At 35.5% G+C, this 21,654-nt stretch overlaps 1 protein-coding gene across 2 annotated transcripts in view; it reads left to right on the top strand.

Annotated features, from left to right (window-relative positions):
• SCaMC (Short Calcium-binding Mitochondrial Carrier) overlaps positions 1-20,742 on the top strand; it is a 91,335-nt gene extending 70,593 nt beyond the window's left edge. Inside the window, exons 1-4 of one of the 2 annotated variants that reach the window (XM_089646110.1) lie at positions 12,715-13,015; positions 14,530-14,688; positions 14,850-15,420; positions 15,734-20,742. In XM_089646110.1, the coding sequence (XP_089502236.1) occupies positions 12,926-13,015; positions 14,530-14,688; positions 14,850-15,420; positions 15,734-15,918 (1,005 nt within the window). In that variant the 5' untranslated portion in view covers positions 12,715-12,925 and the 3' untranslated portion in view covers positions 15,919-20,742. Of the gene's footprint in view, positions 1-12,714; positions 13,016-14,529; positions 14,689-14,849; positions 15,421-15,733 lie in introns of those variants that run through there. The other variant, XM_089646109.1, reaches the window with a different exon arrangement.
• Positions 20,743-21,654: the final 912 nt, after the last annotated feature.

Here is a 21,654-nt window from a genome sequence, read left to right as displayed (position 1 = left end):
GCCAAATGCCAGTCTTTATTTTTACATTAGCTCTACACAGGAGGCCCCGCTGAAAATAATTCCCCTAAGGTCCTATATCATCTTTGGGATGCTGTGTGGGGGGGCTATTTAGGAAAGGAAGGATGTGAAGTTCTGGGGGTCAGTGAGTCTAGGAGTGACGGACGTATGAATCCATCCCTCCCACTGCGGTCCAAGGCGATGTTCCGAGACAGTCCTGTTGGAGAGGTCAAAGGGTCTCCCTCAACCAGTCTCACTTAACATTTCTCGAATAAACTCACGTTTAACATTTCTGATATATAATCAGTTACATCCATTCCGAAACTATATTGGTGGAAACTTATAAGTGGAACGTAAAAGTAACGGAATGGAATATTTAGTCTATACTTATGAAATCTATGATTTAGTCCATTCAGAAGAGAGATCAAAAGAGAACTGTGATTTCCTATTTATATTTCAAAGATAAAAAGCTCCCATCGAGTTCAGACAAAAACTTGACCAAAAATTACCGCCATTAAGGTAATAACAACAAACTGTGATGCGTTTTACTCAAATTATAAAGATTTCAAACCCATTTCAAGTTAGGTAACTTGGAAAAGGCCTTTTGCCGCTGCAAAAAAAAAACTCCGGGAGCTTTTTATTCCCAACACTAACGGTGCTAAAGCGCATCGCCAACAATAATAATCCTATATAGTTGGGTAGGTGACTATTACAACAAAATTTAGCTGATCGATAGGGGGTTATCTCCTATTTTTCAGGTGTAGCGAATAGCTCGTCATTTCGTACCACTTTGAGAAGCCGAGTGACGCGAGGATACGTAGACGACAGAACTTGCTTCCTGACATTGATCTGGGCACAAATAGCTACCGGAACACGGGCGAAGAATTCACAGACCAACCCGTTAGTACTGCTCTCGGATGATCTGGATCACTTCATAATATACTGTCAAGTGCTATCAGCGGGGTCTGCATTCGCCGCTCTTCCTAACAACGTTTATTATTGTTTTGACTTATCTATCGATTTGTGGCATAAAAGTTAAAAATCAGTGCAATTGTTTTACTCGGTCTGTGGATTCAGTGACAAATGTTGGTCGCGATGGAGGACATGTTTATATGGGCTGAAAACCCTCTCAACAAGCTCAAAGATGATAGCTTCACCCACTGGGAAATTCTTCTATACGTATGTATTCACTGGCGACTCGTTCATTATATCCATTATCAGTCCCTGTTGTAATAATGACCCGTTTATCTGTTTTACTCGTAACTTCCTAGATAATATGATGCTATCATGGCTACCGGTTATTTCCTATCATACTGGTATTTGTATATTCTATATTATTTGTGTCAACACCGATTTCTGTCAACGTTAACTTTTTGTTTATATATTTTATTTGCGCATTCCAGGCGCTTATTTAAATAGCTACTACTAGGCCTAGTGCCACCGCACTGTAAATAGTTCAATGTCATCCCTGAATCCACACAAGGAAATTTAACGCACTTTCTCGTGTATAGCGATTTTTTATTGTTTTTCAAAAAGTATACCAATGTTTTAGTAATTACGAAACGGCGACTCGCTGTTGTTTTCATTTCATCAATCTGGTTGGTTGTTGCATCATTCTCTACGCTTCTGTCGCCCAGTGTGGGTGATCTATTTATGCGATCCGCCTGATAGTTGAATGCAACGATTCTGGCTGCAAAAATCTGTCTTGAATAATTATTGTATGATTCGTTCCGTCAATTTTATTTATGTAATTGGTTTCCTCGTATAAAATAACTATGCCCTTCTAACATCTCTGATAAGAATAGTATTATTATTGTTATTTAGACGAACAGACTTGTGTCTGAAGAACCGTACTCGTGCGTAGGTACTTAGGTACACATTACCCGTGACAGACTCTAAATTAACCAAGTTTTACTAGATAAAACCCGTTTATTCGCGTCTTCCGTATTCGCTAATTTACGAACGTCGCCGGCAGCATTTTACACACTTAGCACTTAGATAAATAGTTTTTCGTGCTTATATGATATATGCGAGTATATGAAGGTAGTGGTCTTTGTCAATAGGGAAGAACCTAATATTGGGCTTTTATTCAGGTTGATTTGATTGTTGATGACTTTGCCATGAATGTTTTTTGCTTTCGTAACTTTAGTGCTTCCAAGTTATCCACTTTGATCCAGTGCAGTCTGATTGTTTTTTATCGATGTGCTTTACATTACTGCATCTTCACACGGGATTATTCAGAATTTCGATAACTGTGTGAATTACAAAGACTCAATTGACAATGATGTCGTGAACATGAATTCGTGTCGTACAATATCAGCACTTTGAATTACATGCGCCTAGCACGAATTAATGAATAAGACAGTTAATTTGAAATACATTTATCACTTTGTTGTTAATCATATTCAAATCACCTATATTGTTGATATTTTATTTAGACGTGGCTTTCGTATTCTTCTCACGGTAGTCATTTATAATTAGTCATTTATTATTACTAATTAGTGTTCGATTTCACGAAGGTTCTATGAAAGTATATGTATATCAATTACTTACTAATGATCCTTAAATGGTACGTATCGGTGATGTAAATCCCATTACTGCATCTTCGCACGGGTTTCTTCAGAATTTCAATGACTGTGGGAATTACCAGGGCTCAATTGACAATGATTTCGATAAAACCTAGATGCTTACCATTTCATAAATTAATACAACTATGTACATAATAGTAATAAATAATTCAAATATTAATATTATAATGTTTTTAAAAACCATCAGTCTTTTTTACTGAAACCCTTTTCACAATATTCAATATACCTTCGACAGACATGTTTCGTGTTTCGTGGGGTTACTGCCAAAAGTTGGTAACTTACAAAAACATGTTTTTTTAATGCGAAACTGCACAAGGGACCGAACCGTTTGGAACCAGTGAGACTATGGCATTCCCGGTTGGGTTATGTTGTGAGGCTGTATGTTTTGGTGAGGGGAAGGAGATGGTGGACGAGGAATGAGAGGGTGTACCTAGCACGGCCAATGGCGGCTCATGACTCTTGAAATAAAATGGCATTAATGATGTTATTGTATAATCTTTATACAAACAATCGAATTTTCCATATGACAATATATATCAACTGATCACCGCGAATTAATTCTGTATATTTTCACTTATTATAACTAATAAACGAATAGTACAAACTAAAATCGCTAGCCGCGTCTGCCGGTTTGTGCGTTTAGTTCCTCTAAATACGCAATTTTGATAGGGTTTTCACCGAAAATTATATAATTTCTACTGGTTTATATGTATATATTTGTATACAATACAACCATATTATATTTATAGAGAGTAGTGAAAAGTCGAGTAACGCCGGGTACACGTAAGCTAGTAGAATATATACAGCTAACAATCTGTTTGTGTAAGCATCAGTGCTTACCGATCGCAAAGTTAATAATATTTAAACAGCTGTTTGGATGTTTTAGGGCGAGCCATTGCTACTTGTTGAACTTAGTCCGAAGCCGGGTAGTAACTGTTAATATTTTTAGTTACATTATCCATCTGTATTTTGTTTATTTTTCGACGAATTTTTTTATGTTCAACCGCACCAAAGTCCCAACTGCTCCCAATCGTCTGAAGCCAGTGAGACTGGCATCCCTAATTGGGGTGTGTTGTGAGGCTGAAGGTAGTGGGGAGGGGAAGGAGATGGTAAGAGGAAGGTGGAAAAGTACCCCGCTTTTCAGATCTGGACACCAAACACTGCCAAAGCCATTTAAAGCAATGTTTCAATTATGAATTACGTTTGATCTCTTGACAGTATCTTCCACTCTGGAACGTGCCATAAATATACTTTATATTATTTTGAATTAGTAAATTGTGAAATGACATAAATTAATCAAATAAAATTTACTTGCGCACGCCGGTATTTGAACCCGCGACCTTCAGCTTGCCCTCGACCTATATTTTATGCATATATTATTTTTTATTCGAGTAACCCACAAGAGTTCCAACTGCTCTCAACAATCTGCGCTCAGCGTCAGACTATGTCAGCTGCAGTCAGACTACGTCATCCCAAATTGGGGTATGTTGTGAGGTTGAAGGAAGTGCAAAGGAATCCTACCTTGTCACCAAACACGGCATAAGCCATTTCAAGCAACGGTCTTTCACAAGGGCTGTGCTGAAAGTATCTATCACACTCAGGAACTTGCCGCAAATATACTATGTATTATATTAGATGATTGTAAAATACAAAAAAAAAACATTTTTTTTTACTTAAGCACCCCGGGATTTGAATCCGCGACCTTTGAATTCATAGTTAAGAATCGTAACCACTCTACAACGAAAGGCGTCGTTGATAATAACAATAATAACATAAGATTATCGTGAAGCGAGTACATAGGGATTATTGCAGTACGGTAGGTACTATTTGCTTTAGTTCTTGGAACTTTCCATTTACGAACTGAAATTACTTTCTAAAAGCTTGCACCCATTAAGGGATAGTAATAGGTATCGTTTAATTTCCGATAGGAAGACTAACAACACGGCAATTATGATTAGTTTCGTTCAAAATGTGTGCGCTGAGTTCACACCGATTGTGACCGTCTTGAGTTCGAGACCGGCGCAGAAGGGAGCGTCTCTAGATAAGGTAGCGGACTCGTGCCGTGAAAAGACACCCCGACTAATAGAGGCATGGGTCTACCCCTTGTGAGTGCATCCGCGCGGCGAGGCTGCAAGTACGCCCACGGCTCTAATCCGGTAGGTTCCAATATATTTTTTCCGAATAATGAATTAACCTCTCGGGTCATGTAGTGCTATATCTGTCACCAAATGATCATTTTTACTATGGTCAGAAATGTGATATAACCAGTTTTAAAGGGAGCATATCAAGTTTTACCATAGACGCTCCCGAATAATTTGAAATAGTTCTTTAAAACCGGTCATTTTTTTTATGTGCGTAATCAAAAAAATAATTAAGTGATTATAACCTTTATAGTGCGTTTGTCTAATGTGTTTTTTAGTTTCGTAAAAAGTGGTAAATGAAGTTTACAAGAGAAAAACCACTGGAAAGTTATTTCAAATCTTTAGCTATGTTTGCGTTCTAAATGTTATTTATAACGAATATAATAATATATATGTATTATATTGTCTGAATAAATCTGAACAGGGTAATTTATCTAAAAGTTATGCACTCGTGGTGCAACAGGTTTTTGATCAGTTTCTTGGAAGTTTGCGTTTAAAGTTATTTTTATCAAATTGTCTTCAATATTTAAATATTACAATTTGAGGTTTTACTCAATAAAGTTATTCCGAAAAAAAAATTATTTTTATCAGTTTCGGCTAAGTTTAGATACTTTAAGTGATTTACTGGTGTCAATGTTAACTATAGTGGCGTGCATTTCTCCGTGACCAAAAGCTGTGTGTAGTTTATCAAGTTCGCGTAAAAAAATTACTATGCATGAAGCTTTTGAAACTATGTTGTAATAGAGTGTTGTGGACAAATTAATTAACCTCGTTACAGGCTTAGTCCTAGTGAGGTTGATTTTTATGTGAAATAAATGTGTTTAATGTATAGTGAGATGCAATAAATAAATTAATAAGTAATCCTACATGTTCTTTACCTCGGAACAGTTCAGTCTTTTCAGTCTTTATGGAATGCACGGCACTATAACCTTATATTACTATAGGGAAGTATTACTTCCATATTGTATATTTATTTCATATGGTTATTACATCCGATAGAACATTGTTGTCCTTGTGAATCTTTTGATAAAAATTATATGGAGGTGACGAGTGACATTTACAGGCTCGTTTGATGGGGTACTTACTTTATGGTTTTACGTTAAGTGCTTTTTCATCATATATTAAAGGCTAGTTTAAATCTATAATTATTTGGATAAACCCCTCTGGTATAGACAAATAAAACATCTAGTATTCTCGCTTGACATTAAATTCAAACAGATTTGCCGTTTTTAAACGTACCCCAAAAAAATACTGTTTTAAAAGATCAGATTTAAATATTACAACGGACAAATTCAATTAAAAAAATTGAATTTGTAACATAACAACACTTTTTTAAATCGTTTGACTGTGTGATCTGTTCGGCGCTTTTCTATTTTATAGAATTGTTTTAGAGCTTATATGATAAACTTTTAAATGCAAAGAGTATGCTCATTCGCTCTTTTCAAATCTGTTTATATAGTGCTGCGTACGCACTTCTGAGCAGAAGCGCGACTCACGAACCATATCGCGCCGTGTGCGAGTTTTACGACGACGCACAGTTATTTTCAAGTTCTGCAAGTAGTAGTATATCTGTTTGTAAGGGTATAATGGCCAACCTTATGATTCCAGAGATAGCTTCATTTTGAATGTCAGTGCCATACAATTTTTTCTTAAAAAAATGATAACTCCTTCATTTGTACACGCAATTGCTTCATACGAAAATTTATAGCATAATAATGATCAGCAGAATCCATTTCTAGCCAAAAAAAATATCCTTGAAAATTCAAGTCTCTATGTCTTATGAAAGGCGATTTTCAGCCCACTGTGGCGACGGATCAATTGGTGACAAATATACCACTACTTGACCCGAGTGGTTAATGCGACTTTTTTTAATATTTGGACGAAGCAATATACAATATTTGAATTAATTCAAACGTTGTCATTTTGCTAATTTATTTTGGTTAACATGTTGCCATCTGCAGTTCTGTATCCATTGGATGAAGACTCCTTGGTTATTCCTTCCCTTGGATTGCTGTAGGTAATTTTCGACGTTTCCTCGCTTCCCAGATATCCGATTAATCCACATAACCGATAATCGAACGTGTGACCTTTGAACCTGGCGCTGGGCTCTTACCATTACTCCGCTGAGGTTTGCATTTAATATTGTCAGGTTGTATATTTACTTCTTGATGTATTTTTGACTCAACGTAATCGTAATGTAATAATATTACGACAAGGTCAAATTTTTACAAACTATGGTCTGCTGGGGTGGTTCAAATGTAACTCGCACATAAATACGTATTACTTTTTTCGTACAATGTATCATGTAGTTGTAAATTACATAACATTAAACGTACATAGTATTAATTTGACCAATTTAATAATATGTATTTTATACAAAATGTATTATAATATACATCCAAACCAAGAATCGTGGCTTCCTTATCAGACACAATAATTTATCTTTTCCGTCTTCAAAATATAATATTATTTATCAGAATCTGCACTCCTTAAAGTTTTGCTGGTCGCCAGAAATGTGTTATATTCTTAAATATATCATTTTCTGTCTGCTTAATCTACATTAGCATCATAACATGCCCTTGATAATTTATTACACTAATTTATTTATCACTCCTAAATAAATTCGAATACCAGAAATGGCATACGATGAAATTTTAATATTATACAACATTCTCGGCATGCTCGTGACTTTTATTTTTTATTAAAGGAAAAAGTACATATAAGTAATAAGGTTTACAATTACAATGACAATATTTAATAATAATAAGAGGAGTGTACATTATATTATTGTAGATATTACATTATGTATTCTACGCTGAATCAAGAGAAGTAGGAAAAAATATTGTAATTAAAATGTACTAATGTAATGTAATGTAATGAACATTGGGTGTACTACAGTGCTAATATGACAAAAATGGCATCATTGATTTTGTTGTAGCTGAAAACGTGTTCTTTTTTTTATTCTAAAATTCGGTGTATGAATATTTTCAGGAAATCCAAACTGAATATTCCTAAAAAAACAATTTTTTTCTATAATGTCGAATTTTTCAAACTTGGCACAAAAATATAAATCGTATTTACAGACATAAAAAATATGAATTCAAATTTGTAATATTCATAATATTTGTGTTTTTAATTGTGGAGTTTACATTACATACTTCGGAATTGAGAAACTTGATGTTAAAATAGATTGTAAATACTACTTAAAAATGTGCTGTGGGCGTGTATCTGTGCCTGAAGTAAGGTCACTTTATCTCCGACGGTAATTGATCCATTTTTAAATACATATAGTTTTTTTTTTGAGCTGTGATCAATTTTATAGGCCTGCCTAGAAGTAGAATAGTCTTAAGTAAATTGGCGTTAACCGTTTTCTTTCAGATCGGTATAGATTATATTTTCAAGGATTTTCTGTATAGTGGTAAATAGCATAAATAATTGGCGGTATTTCCAAACGTTTTCCTCGTTTACCTGCGCGTGTTTTTCGTGGAACCCGATTTTGCTAATGATAATTTTCTCTCCGCGTGCAAAGAACAAAAGATTCACCATTCGTTAAATGATAAAATCGGCATGTAAATAAAATGTCTGAGATGGCAATACAATGACGACGCGAAAAAATCATGCTGGTGTCATCCGAGTAACCTGACAGACAGATATTTTATGAAAAGTGATAAAAATGTGATATTTTTTCATAACTCGACCGAATCTTTGACATCGTCTCTTCTTTATTCTGTAGTCTCGATAGTGAAAACACTACAATATTTTTGATCAGGTGTTCGTACTGACCAGTATAATATTTTCGTTGTTACAAATATTTACGTCTGAAAACAACACTAATCAAAAATCATTTTTGGAAAAATTTGAATGTCGTCCAAAAAAGGTTGAGATAAAATAATTTTTTATACCACGCTTTGTTGTAGGTATGAATTTAGTTTTCAGAAAATTCGCGCGACCGCGCTTAACAACCTGTAAAGACAATTACTGTCGTTAACGGGCGAAAATTTAAGTTGATACATATATCTTTTGAATATTTGATTAATGCCCCCTCCTTGTCTTACTGACTCGCCCTCTCTCTCTCTATCCCCTTATCACTATCAGGTCCATGGTCCGTAGGCCTCCAAAGTTCGAGTAGCAGCGGCTCACTTGCTTTCAGGGTTGCCAATTCGTGGGAAATTGCCAATTTTTTTTCAAAAAAATTTATATTTTGCGGAGGAAATCTTTCTGTGGAAAAAATCGGGGATTCTGGCCATTTCTTGATTATCCAAGCATATTGAATTATTTCGTTCTATTTAGAAAAAAAATTCCATTTTTAAAATCCTGAACGAATGATAATATCAGAAAACAGCTAGATAATAAAATAGAAATGTTATTTCAATAGAATTTTCTTTAATTTTGGAGGTAAAGAAAGTTGTTGGATAATTGTGGGGAATTTGTATATCTATTGCGAATATTTTAGAACTGTGCATCGGCAACCCTGCTTACTTTATCGTCAAACCGTCAGTCAGTGTCAGTTTTCACTAAACAGCATTCAGTAGAAGTGTGTCGTTCCGCTCATTTTTCGGACTCGAATCAGAGTCCGGACTCATTCTAAAGGACTCGATTCATTGGATTCGCTCCGACTCCTTCGAATCAAGGCGACCAAACCGCTCCGCCGGACTCATACTACAAAACGAATCAAGCGAGTCCGGCGGAACGGTTTGAGTCGGAACGTTTGAAATGAGTCCGGCGGAACGGTTTGAGTCGGAACGTTTGAAATGAGTCCGGCGGACTCAAACTAGAAACCGTTCCGCCGGACTCATCTTGATTCGATTGAGGTTCGAGTCCTGTGGACTTGAATTTGAATCAGCTGGATTCGCAGAACCCGGTGGAACGTCAGAATGAGTGTCACGAAATAATAATTTTGTGTATCCTGTTATCTGTAAGGCTAGCTAGACTTGTAAGTTTTTTCGTAAATTTACGACTTCTAGCCAATGGGCATATTGGATTTTCAAAATGCAATATGCCCATTGACTAGAAGTCGTAAATTTACGAAAAAACTTACAAGTCTAAAGCTAGCCTTATACCTACTTCGCAACTCGCGATTTTCGAAAGGTAAAGAATTAGTTACACATATTATTATTAACTACAGGAAGGATACTTAAAAATACAAAATTTGCAAGATTAAAAAAAAGTCAAATTTAAAAAAAAAATCTATTTAAAAAAAACAAAAATTTTCAAAAAAAGTTAAAATTTTCAAAAAAATCAAAATTTTCAAAAAAGTCAAAATTTTCAACAAAGTCAAAATTTTCAAAAAAGTCAAAATTTTCAAAAAAAATCAAATTTTCTAAAAAATTCGAATTACCCAAAAAGGCAAATTTTCAAAAAAAAAATTGTAGCGCGCGGAATATTACTGCCAATACACCATCTCTCTCTCCCCATATGGCATTGTCCCTGTCTTGCTGCACGCAGGCGACGAGATGCGCAGAACGCTCTCTACGCATCCCCCCCCACGCGGCCGACCATCCCCTACGCTGCTGACACAGAATGAAGCCCTTAAAAGCAGCAACTCACCCTTACACAGTACAGTTCTCCTGTCTGCTTGCCTTGGCTAGTACCCTCCCTCAGCTGGCTACCCGTGCCCCGCACGGCCCTCTGAGGACAGCTATCTACTACCATTGCTAAGCAACCGACTTGAAGACTACTAGACTCGCTAAAGGCGCGCTCCTCTTCTTGGCTACCTGTGCTGCGCACAGCCCTTGAGAGACAGTAATCCGCCCCAAGCAAACCTAGGCTAGTCCCGAACAGTTGTGCCGCGACTCGATTCTATTTTGTTGTTCCCAATTACTATCCCGCAAGGACCCTATATAAATCCTTGCCTAGTCGATAAATGTTATTTTCAAAGTGTATTCGTGTAAATTGTAAACTGTGACTATTTTGCTATTGTAATCTGTGTAACCTAAACAATAAACTGTGTTTTAAGCCACCAAAAGTCTTATAAACTGGCGCCCAACTAAGTGGCCAGATACATTGTGCAAAAGTGTTAAAATCAGTGAAAATTTCGCGTCCGCGCCGCAGCCCTCGCTTCAAGATGCAAGCCAATGGGGAAGGCGCTTTCATCAGCTTTACTCAGGAACAATTCGCAGAATTCCTGAATTCAACAAAGCGAACGCAAACAGATGCAAGTAACTACGCATTGGGAGCAGTTCTGGTCCAGGGGGAGGGCCCCGATGAGCATCCGGTAGAGTATGCAAACCGCCTACTCTTACCCGCAGAAAGAAATTATTCCACGACAGAAAGAGAAGCTCTAGCAGTGGTATGGGCAGTCACAAAGAAGAGAGGATCCTCAGCACCAGCCCGGGGATCATATCCTTGTCCAATCACACGCTCTTAGCAAGGCTGCAAGGGAGTTTAGTGCCAAACCCATTCCACGGCGAGATGGCCCATACCTAGTACTACAAAAACATGGACCAACAAGCTACGAAATAGCTGCCATGACAGCCCCGGATGTTTCGCTTGGCACTTACCATACATCGGTGCTGACTCCATACCAAGGGTTTGTCAGACCACTACCAGCTCCAGTGATTCCCCTGCGCAAACGGGGCCGTCCTAAGAAGAATAAATAAGAAATCTCGCTTACTACAAATCTGGATCTTCAGCGAGACGCTCCTCGATCCAGAGGGGGAGGATGTAGCGCGCGGAATATTACTGCCAATACACCATCTCTCTCTCCCCATATGGCATTGTCCCTGTCTTGCTGCACGCAGGCGACGAGATGCGCAGAACGCTCTCTACGCATCCCCCCCCACGCGGCCGACCATCCCCTACGCTGCTGACACAGAATGAAGCCCTTAAAAGCAGCAACTCACCCTTACACAGTACAGTTCTCCTGTCTGCTTGCCTTGGCTAGTACCCTCCCTCAGCTGGCTACCCGTGCCCCGCACGGCCCTCTGAGGACAGCTATCTACTACCATTGCTAAGCAACCGACTTGAAGACTACTAGACTCGCTAAAGGCGCGCTCCTCTTCTTGGCTACCTGTGCTGCGCACAGCCCTTGAGAGACAGTAATCCGCCCCAAGCAAACCTAGGCTAGTCCCGAACAGTTGTGCCGCGACTCGATTCTATTTTGTTGTTCCCAATTACTATCCCGCAAGGACCCTATATAAATCCTTGCCTAGTCGATAAATGTTATTTTCAAAGTGTATTCGTGTAAATTGTAAACTGTGACTATTTTGCTATTGTAATCTGTGTAACCTAAACAATAAACTGTGTTTTAAGCCACCAAAAGTCTTATAAAATCTTATTTTCAAAAGTTTTAAAAAATTACCAATTTTAAAAAAATCAAATAAGTAGGTTTATTTAATAATTTGTTTATTTGCTTCACTCAATTCGTGAGGTACCCACCTTTCAAGCTTTTTCACATTCCCAATTTGCTTCAAGTGGATTAAAACAGTTTTATCACTAACACCGCAACCTGCAGCTTACTCGGACAGTTACAATATATATAATCTACAAATTTAATTAAGGAATATTAAAACATCGTACGTTGGAAGTGGAACCACCACCATTGAAACTTTTTATTACGTCCTTTAATTTTTTTATGATGATACAAAAGGTCCATTTACCCAACAAAAAACCTAACCTACACAAAATTCATATTACTGCTTATGAACATCATCTGAGATTCCGCAAATTTGCCCTATGCAGACCAACAAAAAGAAAAAGCAATGCTTGTTGCTATCTTTTGACTAAGACTTACTAAACTTTCTTTTTGAAAAATATTTTCGTCAACCAGTGCAGATCAACAATCCAAACACAGTTCGGTTCGAGGTGCGAGTTTCGAGCGAGAGGCGAGAGCGAGAGGTGAGAGTTGAGAGCGAGAGGTGAGAGTGAGTCCGGACTCGATCCATTTTATTTTGCGGACTCGGATCGATTCAAACGCCTTCGGACTCGGACTCATTTGATTCGCTCCGGCCGGAACGACACACTTCTAGCATTCAGTCTGGTCACGGAGTTGTACCGGGAAGGTTGTGTTGCCGAAAGCGTGGTCACACACATCGCCCGGGTAACGAGTTCCGAGTTTCAATACCAAGTGTTCTATTCCGTTATTCTTAACCAAAGAATTTGTTACTCGAACAGTGATATTATTTACCAGTACCTGAAATTTAAATAATATATAAAACGTGCGTTAAGTTTTTAAAAGTTTATAAAAAGGATTCAGCGAAAATGTCTCTAGAACTCAAAGATGTTAATGGAACGACGACGGGAGATGTGTTTGAAGACTTTTACCGGGTCTTCCGACAACTCATCACAAGGGTAATTTTTTTTTAAATTCAAAACTTAAAAAAAAAAAAATCCGGTAAAATTGTGTTTGACATCGCTGAGCACGTTGTGGCTTCCTGTCAGATGTTCCTAACCCAACCCGCCAAAGTCCTGGCAAATAGTTATTCATATTTATTCTTGGCTTGTGTAATATTTTATCAGTTCTCTTAAAAAAATCTCAATGGCAGGGTTTGAAGGCCCATTCTTACAGCGTGGGTACATTGTTGCTCACATGCGAATTACTCAATTCGTGACGAAAGCGGCGCGGCTGACTAGCAACAGGCCGCTTTATTCGGAAACGTCAGTAATTATGACGTCACGCGCACATTGTCGTTTGTAAAAGTCCCACGAATTCGGCCCGAATTGCAAAACCTACCCTCAATATAAATATGCTGATACCAATTTTGAAATTTCTCGGAACTCATTCAATATATTTTATAATAAATAAATAGTTGATGATTTGTTTAGCACCATTTTTTTGAGAAAAATCACCTCAAGGTTTACATGCATAAATTAACTGATTCATAGTTGTTCTTATGAAAACATTTTGTCATCATGTTCCTGGTAATTTATTGATGTTTTTTACGCAACTTTTACCGTGACATATCGAATGAAAGTAAATGAGGATAATTTATGCTGAGAATTGTTGTATTTTCAGTAATAATAAAATAGCCCTTTCATACCTACCATTTTCATTAACAATAACATAAAATATGTTAGGCTTTACCCAAGCTTTTATCAACAAGTAGATGAAGTAAAAATAAATTTTATATTTGGTAGATTCATGCTATTTGTAAATACCATTATCTGAAGCTTAGTCAACATTTGAGAAATTATTGGTTTTAAGACGCATACATAATATAATTATTCTTATTCTGCCTTTTTAAAGGTTACGTTTTTTAATTTTATTTCTGGGTTATTATGCTTTTTTCTTCTTAGATCTTTTATAAATCAATCAAACTGGCTAAATACCCCAGAAACGGTATTAACATGATACACTTTTTTGGGTTATTGTGCCCTTTTCTCTCTGTATACATATTATATTGTCGGTATTCTTCGAAAAACAATCCATAGTTGAAGTTTGGAGAAAAGTGAAATTAAAATATTGCAAGCGAAGGATAAATCAGGATGTAATCAATAAGAAATAAAATACTTTGTTAAATTACCTTTTTTGAAAGGAAAATCAAAAACAAAGGTGCTTTCAATATGAACAATTAACAAAAAAATCAAAATTAAACCAACACTTTTAATGGACCTAACTATTTTTGGAAAAAAACTGACGATATATATAATTTTTTTTATTCACAAAGATTTATTTTCTATACTACAACTGGCTAAAACCCATTAGAATGTATAATACATGTTTTAAAACACAGTATTTATTTATTGTAAGCATTCTTTATTATTTGAACTATAACTATATACAATCCATATCTAAACAACTAGTAAAACAGATGGGAGCTCTTTTAATGTGATAAAAAATTAAACATAATCTTGTAATATTTCAGTATCTGGACATTGGGGAGGATATGAATGTGCCAGATGACTTCACCCAAAGTGAAATGCAGACGGGGATGTGGTGGAGACATCTGCTGGCGGGGGGAGTGGCGGGAGCCGTCTCTAGAACCTGCACGGCGCCCCTTGACAGGCTCAAAGTTTTCCTTCAGGTAAACAAACAAACAAATAAACTTCAATAAACTCACTAACGTAATAACCGACTAAATGTAATGATAATTACTTATCTCTCTTTATTTTATATTTTGCCTCATTACTACATCTATCTGAGTGTAAAACACAATTGACATATTTATTTATCTGTTCATTACAGGTCAATCCGTCCAGAGAAAAGATGGCAAGCTGCTTGGGAAACATGCTGAAAGAAGGCGGCCTCAAGGGACTGTGGAGAGGCAATGGCATCAACATTATCAAGATTGCCCCTGAATCAGCGTTGAAGTTCGCTGCCTACGAGCAGTGCAAGAGACTTATACTCGGTGACAGGAAAGGAGCACCACTAGAAATTTACGAAAGGTTCATGGCTGGAGCGATGGCCGGAGGAATTAGCCAAAGCGTGATTTATCCCCTAGAAGTATTAAAAACACGATTAGCCCTGAGAAAGACAGGGCAATACAACGGTATCGCCGATGCAGCAAAAAAAATATACCTACGTGAGGGCTTAAGAAGTTTCTACAAAGGGTACATTCCAAATATATTGGGAATCATTCCCTACGCTGGCATCGACTTGGCCGTATACGAAACACTCAAGAAAAAATACTTGAAGAGTCATCCATCGGAGCAGCCCAGCATCCTGCTGTTGCTGGCTTGTGGAAGTGCCTCCTCCACCCTGGGACAGGTGTGTTCCTATCCCCTGGCCCTGGTGCGGACGCGTCTACAAGCACAGGGTATGTACCATGATCCTTCATCTAATTGTTTGCTTGAATGTTGTCTAATCTATACATAGTAATAATGATTGCACTGTTTTTGTGGAAAAATCACCTTAAGGGCACTTTACAACTTCATTTTTTAACCTGTAACTTATGAATTGACTTATAACTAATAACTTATAGCTAAGAATTGTTATTGGTGACTTATAACATATGACTTTCAACTAAAACTTAAGCTGGCAACTAAGAATCTGGTGGCTTAAAACTAATACATATTGATGACCAAGTGGGTATTAATATTTTAACTAATATTATTTTACTATTCTTGCAGAAAACGTAACAAAGGGCGTGGATTCTACCATGAGAGGCGTGCTGACCAACATCATCAAGAAGGAGGGAGCCGTGGGCCTGTACCGCGGCATCACGCCCAACTTCATCAAGGTCATCCCCGCCGTGTCCATCAGCTACGTGGTCTACGAGTATGCCAGCCGCAGCTTGGGGGTCAACATGACATGATGAAAGTGCTCTCTAGAAAAATTGTTGTTCTTATCATTTCCATGTAGGCTTATATTTATTGGATCATTGCTAAGTCTTTAAATGATGAGTTATTGAACAATTTATTGGCATCTTCCGACCGGGTGTAGCCGGGGTCTACGTTGTACTGCCTTACAAGCGTTTGCGAGCGAGTGCATTGCGATTCATTTTATGAACTCACCGAGGGTTGCACATGTTCAGTGGGGCACACGTAATTGTAAATTGTGATATTCAAGTACAGTCAATGTACTGAAACTATTGCCCATGTGATATGCCTTATTCAATGTATTATTTATTTTTGTGAAATTATGCGATCTGTTCTCCCCTTTTAAGATTAGTATTTTTTTTATTTTATTTATTTCGCCTTTTATATGTTCTGGTGAATTTTAATATAGCACGATCCTTTGTCGGAGATTGGGAAGGTACCAACGTGGAACAGTGTTAACTTGCGTTAACACATACGTTAGCATCTCACTCACAAAAACAATCAAGACAAATTGTTCATAAAAAAAAAAGATTTTTTTTTTTGTTTTGGATTTTCTCATCCATTGGCCTCTTGCGCTATTCTATCTATTTGATGCATTTAGCATGTAAAACTCTATTATTTTAAATAGGGTTAGTTACTAGCTTAATGTACTTCATTGCTTTTCAATATATTTTGTAACCGGAAACACAACAAAGAAAAAATGAAGACAAAAAATTAATTGATATTTTTTAATTTCTAAGCTAATCTTAATTCTGTTTTTTTTTGTACGCGACCATTCATTAGTTGACATTATTTGGAGGGGAATTTATGGGTAATTTGTAAATTTAATATTATGTGAAGAAGAAGGGGTTATTAAGTAATTCTGGAAGTGTGTATATATAAGTAAATGATTATTAATTCAGGGGGTAATGTTTGATGTAGTAAATAAAGGATAGGTTATTCTTCAACTATGAATATGTATTGTGTGAAGAGGAAGAAATAATTCCTGAAGTGTATGTAACTTAATAGTGTGTGAAGGAGAATATTTGTATATTGGGTAATTTAGTGTGAAATGTATAATTATCACACTTAGTATTTCTAGTTTTTCTGCATATTGCTGGGTACACATCTGCCCTTGTGTATTGCATTCACGCTTCAGGTTACCTTCCTAACCATTTATGAGACTGCCATTTTCTGAATATTGACTAGGATTAGTAATTATAGTTTGTAATAGTTAATCTCTTCTCTTAATCTTAACATTTCTTCTAATGATATTCTTTAGATTTCTTACTTATTTTAACTATTTGATAATGATTTAGAGCAAAAGGTTTTGTTTTGTGGATGGCGATACAATGATGAAAGAACATTCGGTTTATTTCTATAGTAGAAATTATCACGAATTGTAAAATGTGTCTGAAAGTGTTGATTGGCCAAACAGGGAATTGTTCTATCAGTTAGTTGAGCTTCATATCATTTTAAAACATTACTTGTGTCTTGTGTGCGACTGTATAAACCTAACCAACCCTGTGTGCGTTATCATAACAAGTATTGCAATATGATATTTGTCATTGGCCTAAGTTCTGTGTGGCCACTCTTAAGTGGTAATCTTTTAGCTTTCTTTAGTACTTTTAAGTGATATTGAAAGCTCCCTCAGTTTTTAAATGTAGGTAGGTAATTTTCCATCATCATCATGTAGTTTATAAATGACTTAGATAATGTACATACATCTCAATGCATTTACTTCCATTGCCTATGATATCTTCATTTAATATTAGATCATTTTTCCTTCTTAGTACTCTTTCAAACAAGTCCGGTTTTAGATTTATTTCTTGTAATAAGACTTCATTTTTGGCTTGGCTCCACCCCTAATCAAGGGTACAAGTTTATTAACTTGTACGTAATCTGGTATGCCTCAGTGTCTTACGATTAGCTTTTGAACAGAAATTATAATTCTCTACCACGTAACAATTTAATATGTTGCTAAGCATGCTTATATTCTAATTATCAATCTTATCATATTAGGCATTTATTCTGTGTTGTACTTGTTGTAATAAAATAACAATAAATATCTTACAACTTAAGGGTTTGCTTCATTCCAAGTCCAGATCCTTATGGCTTTTGGTTCTGTTCCACACTTCTGTTAGTGATTAGACAATCTAATTGCGTATTCAAAATGATAATCAAATGATTTCTTGCTAAATTAGTAATAATCTGAATCATTCAATTTAACTGGAATGGAACTATGTATTTATGAAGAAGCATTATGTTATCCGTCTGATCACAAATATTTGTAATTTATGGTTATCATGTGCCCAACACTGAACTGCCAATTTTACACAATAACATGCAAAACGGCGTGAGTTATATACTGTGTGTGTACATTTCTCAAAGTAGATAATTTCATCTCCCTCTGAGCCAAGTATTTATTTATTTATAAAATTACAATCAAACACATTTCAACGAATTCAGACAATTTAGAAGTGGATTGTTGTTCCTTTAATTCACCAATTCTACCTGTCGTATTTTGGCCACCTATCTTAGAAACTCCTTAGAACTCCAATCAAAGGATTTTATAGTTTTTAATTTTTGAAGTATTTTTTGGTTGTATTTTTGGTATTAAATATGCGCTTTATATAATTATTGCATTTCATGTATGTAATGTGTTTTTTAGTTATAATAATATGATTGGATCATTTAATTTGGTGCTATGTGGAATATGGATACAAATGAATGTTCTTTCGCAATGACCCGCTCGCAAAGTTTTTTGTACTTACTAAATTAAATACTTAGCCTTCATCAGGTAAAATTCTCTCTAAACTACATTGTTTGGTTAATCTCTATTAGTTATAAGTATTACATTATTACTGTGTTCTTTCATTTAGTTTACTTTGAACAGGATTTCTTTATGCGATTCTTTTGGAAAATACATTGAAATTAAAAATTATGTTTTTATTGTTTTTTTTTTACCTTGTTGTTTCCTTCGGCTACATGTGCAAAAGAAAAGTACTTCATGGAAAAACGGTTAAAGTATACATTCAAAAATATTATTATTTTCCAAAAGATTGGCTTTAGAACATTTTACATGGCATCAAACTAACAAAAGACAAGAATGTTAATCTCAAAATAAGACAAAGCATTGATTGGTATTAGAGTATTATATTATTACAAAAAAGGAAACAGTCAATCAAAATAACAATTGCAAAGGCTACTAGTGCTTAATTTTAAGATGTTCTTTCCTAAATATTTGAAATATATTTTTGAAGTGAATTTGTGTGCATAGTATGTGTATTAATACATACCTAATTGCATATATGTGTATCTTTGGATATTGTGTCGTTCTTTTCCAAGTTTATTTCTTATGTCGTCGGTATTAACACATACCTAATTGCAGTCACTGATTGTTTCAATGTTTTACATCACCTAATTTGTATTTATTAAGGATATCTTCCAAACTTCTTGGCGTATTTCTCATTTTCAAGTGAGCGTTTTGATCAGTAATTTGTCAGAATGAATAGTAATTTTTAAGGATTCTGGAATTAAGTTCAAATATTGCCTACATTTATCATCGAGAATCCTGCAATTCAGCAAATCTGTTTGTTTTCTGAGATCCTTGATTTAGGTAGGTAGGTAAATAATATTTATTAAGAGTCCATTCCGGGACTCGCAGTTTTATAATAATTGTTAAAACCATCTGTAATGTGGTCAATGCTCTGAATCGTCAGAATAAATAATATTGAGTCATTAAAAACCAAAATAAGAAAGGAACTTTGAAAATTATATTTACACTGTTGGAAAAAAAATCAATGTTTTTAAAAATAATGTGAATTGATTATAAAATTTATCTTGAAGTCCACTCTTGGAAAATGTTACAAAATCAAATTTCTTATCTTTTTCTCATTGGTGGAATTGGACATTTGTTTGTAAGTACCTATGTATGAAGCTTAAGTGAAGTCTCTAACACTGATATCTGTGATCACTTAACCAAATAATATACTCCATTTACAAAGTATTCATAAACATTGATATTGTAATAGTTACTAAACTTGAAGAGTTACTTTGTTCCAACTCCAAAACTGAATTCAGTTGTAAAGAGATAAAGCAATTCTACAGCTTTCTCCACCTTCCTTTGCTTATCCTATAACTTGGTGGCCAATGGCTTGAGTCACGAAATGGCACACAATTAATAAGAACAAACTTTCCACATGTAGTTTATCCACTCGAGTCATTTTTGGTATATTATGGCAAATTTGCTTAAACGTTTCTGAGTGATCGCTTATAATATGCCAAATTTATGGACCCTAAAAATATGGGATAGACAGCGAAATTTAGGTGGATTCATTGGTTTTAAAATGCAGTAAGCAATTCATATATTTCCATATTTATATTTTGAGAAATGATATTAACATATATATATACAACCAATCACTCGAGTGGTTATGTAGTGGTTTTGTAAGGACAGACATCCTTTTCCAAGGGTGGTAATTAATGATAAATATCTAATATATTATGTACATCCTCTCTTAAAGTTTATCCTTTGAAATGGTTTATTAGTAATATTTGTATCTTGTCATATTGTGAATGGGAAGTGAAGAGGTGATATAATATATTCCTGTTATTATACTTAGCCAATTGTTGAAACATTATTTTTGTTATGTTCTTTTATAAAAAAATAATGTAGTGGGTCTTCTCACGAATCCTTTGAATATTTATTCAATAATAACATAACTGCCCCCACGTCTTCTACTATTTACTGTTTATATCAATTCAATGTTATCACATGGTTCAATGTTGTATCTAAATACCTATATTACGAATAATCTTTGTGCATCTTTTCAAAATATATCAACAAATAAAATTTTCTGAATCTACCAATATTCTTTCATTTCATTTTTACTTTTTTTTTTGACAACTACACTAAGGATGGAGAAGATTCTCCTGGCTGAATTGGTGAAACAATAGCGTCTTTTCCAAGATTGCAAACTTTGCCTTTTAAACAAGTATCTCAGGTAACATAAGAAATGAGAACCCAACAACTGACTTGCCGTCCAACCTACCTTGACAAGTAGAAAATAAATCTTTCTAATAAAATTAGAATATATTTATTTATATCCACTCGAGCGAGTTTTGGCATATTATGTCAAGTTTGTTTTGCCATAATGTGCCAAATTTATAGAACCTAAAAATATAGAATAAACGTTGAATCTAGGTGGATTCATTAGCTTTAAACCGCTGTTAGCAGTTTCATATGTTTGCATATTAATATTTTGAGGAATGATATTAATTAAGTAATATGGTAAAATCTACTGACCGGACTAATATTCATCCTAGACTTGCAGATGTCGAACATTAAAATAAAAATATGAAATATTTATCCAAGGCACTATCTAGATTGCATTTAGTTCGAGTTGAATCTTGTGATCATCCATAAAGATAGCAGCCAATAAGAATGTGCGGTGAGTAAAAGGAAGATAATGTTGGTAGTTTTTATTCAAAGTACGATACAGTTAAATATGACCGATGGAAATAGTCCCATTAGCTCAGTTGGTAGAGCAGCACCCCCACAATCCAAAAGCGTGCAATGCAATGCTACATGTAATGCAACCCAAATTGTTTGGACGATACATTGCATTGCGTGTTGGTATTGCCATCCAAACGACACGTCTGGAAGTGGCATTACGATCATTTGCGGCACATTCTAGAGTGAAAGATACTTTCAGTATCGCCCTGGTGAAAGACCACCATTCCGAATCGAA

Source organism: Hesperophylax consimilis, chromosome 23, assembly GCF_061612785.1.
Source record: "Hesperophylax consimilis isolate HC1 chromosome 23, BYU_Hcon_1.0, whole genome shotgun sequence".
In the NCBI taxonomy this organism is placed as follows: Eukaryota; Metazoa; Arthropoda; class Insecta; order Trichoptera; family Limnephilidae; genus Hesperophylax; species Hesperophylax consimilis.
The sequence above is the reverse complement of the archived record's forward strand: the minus strand, read 5'-3'. Positions and strand labels throughout refer to the sequence as shown.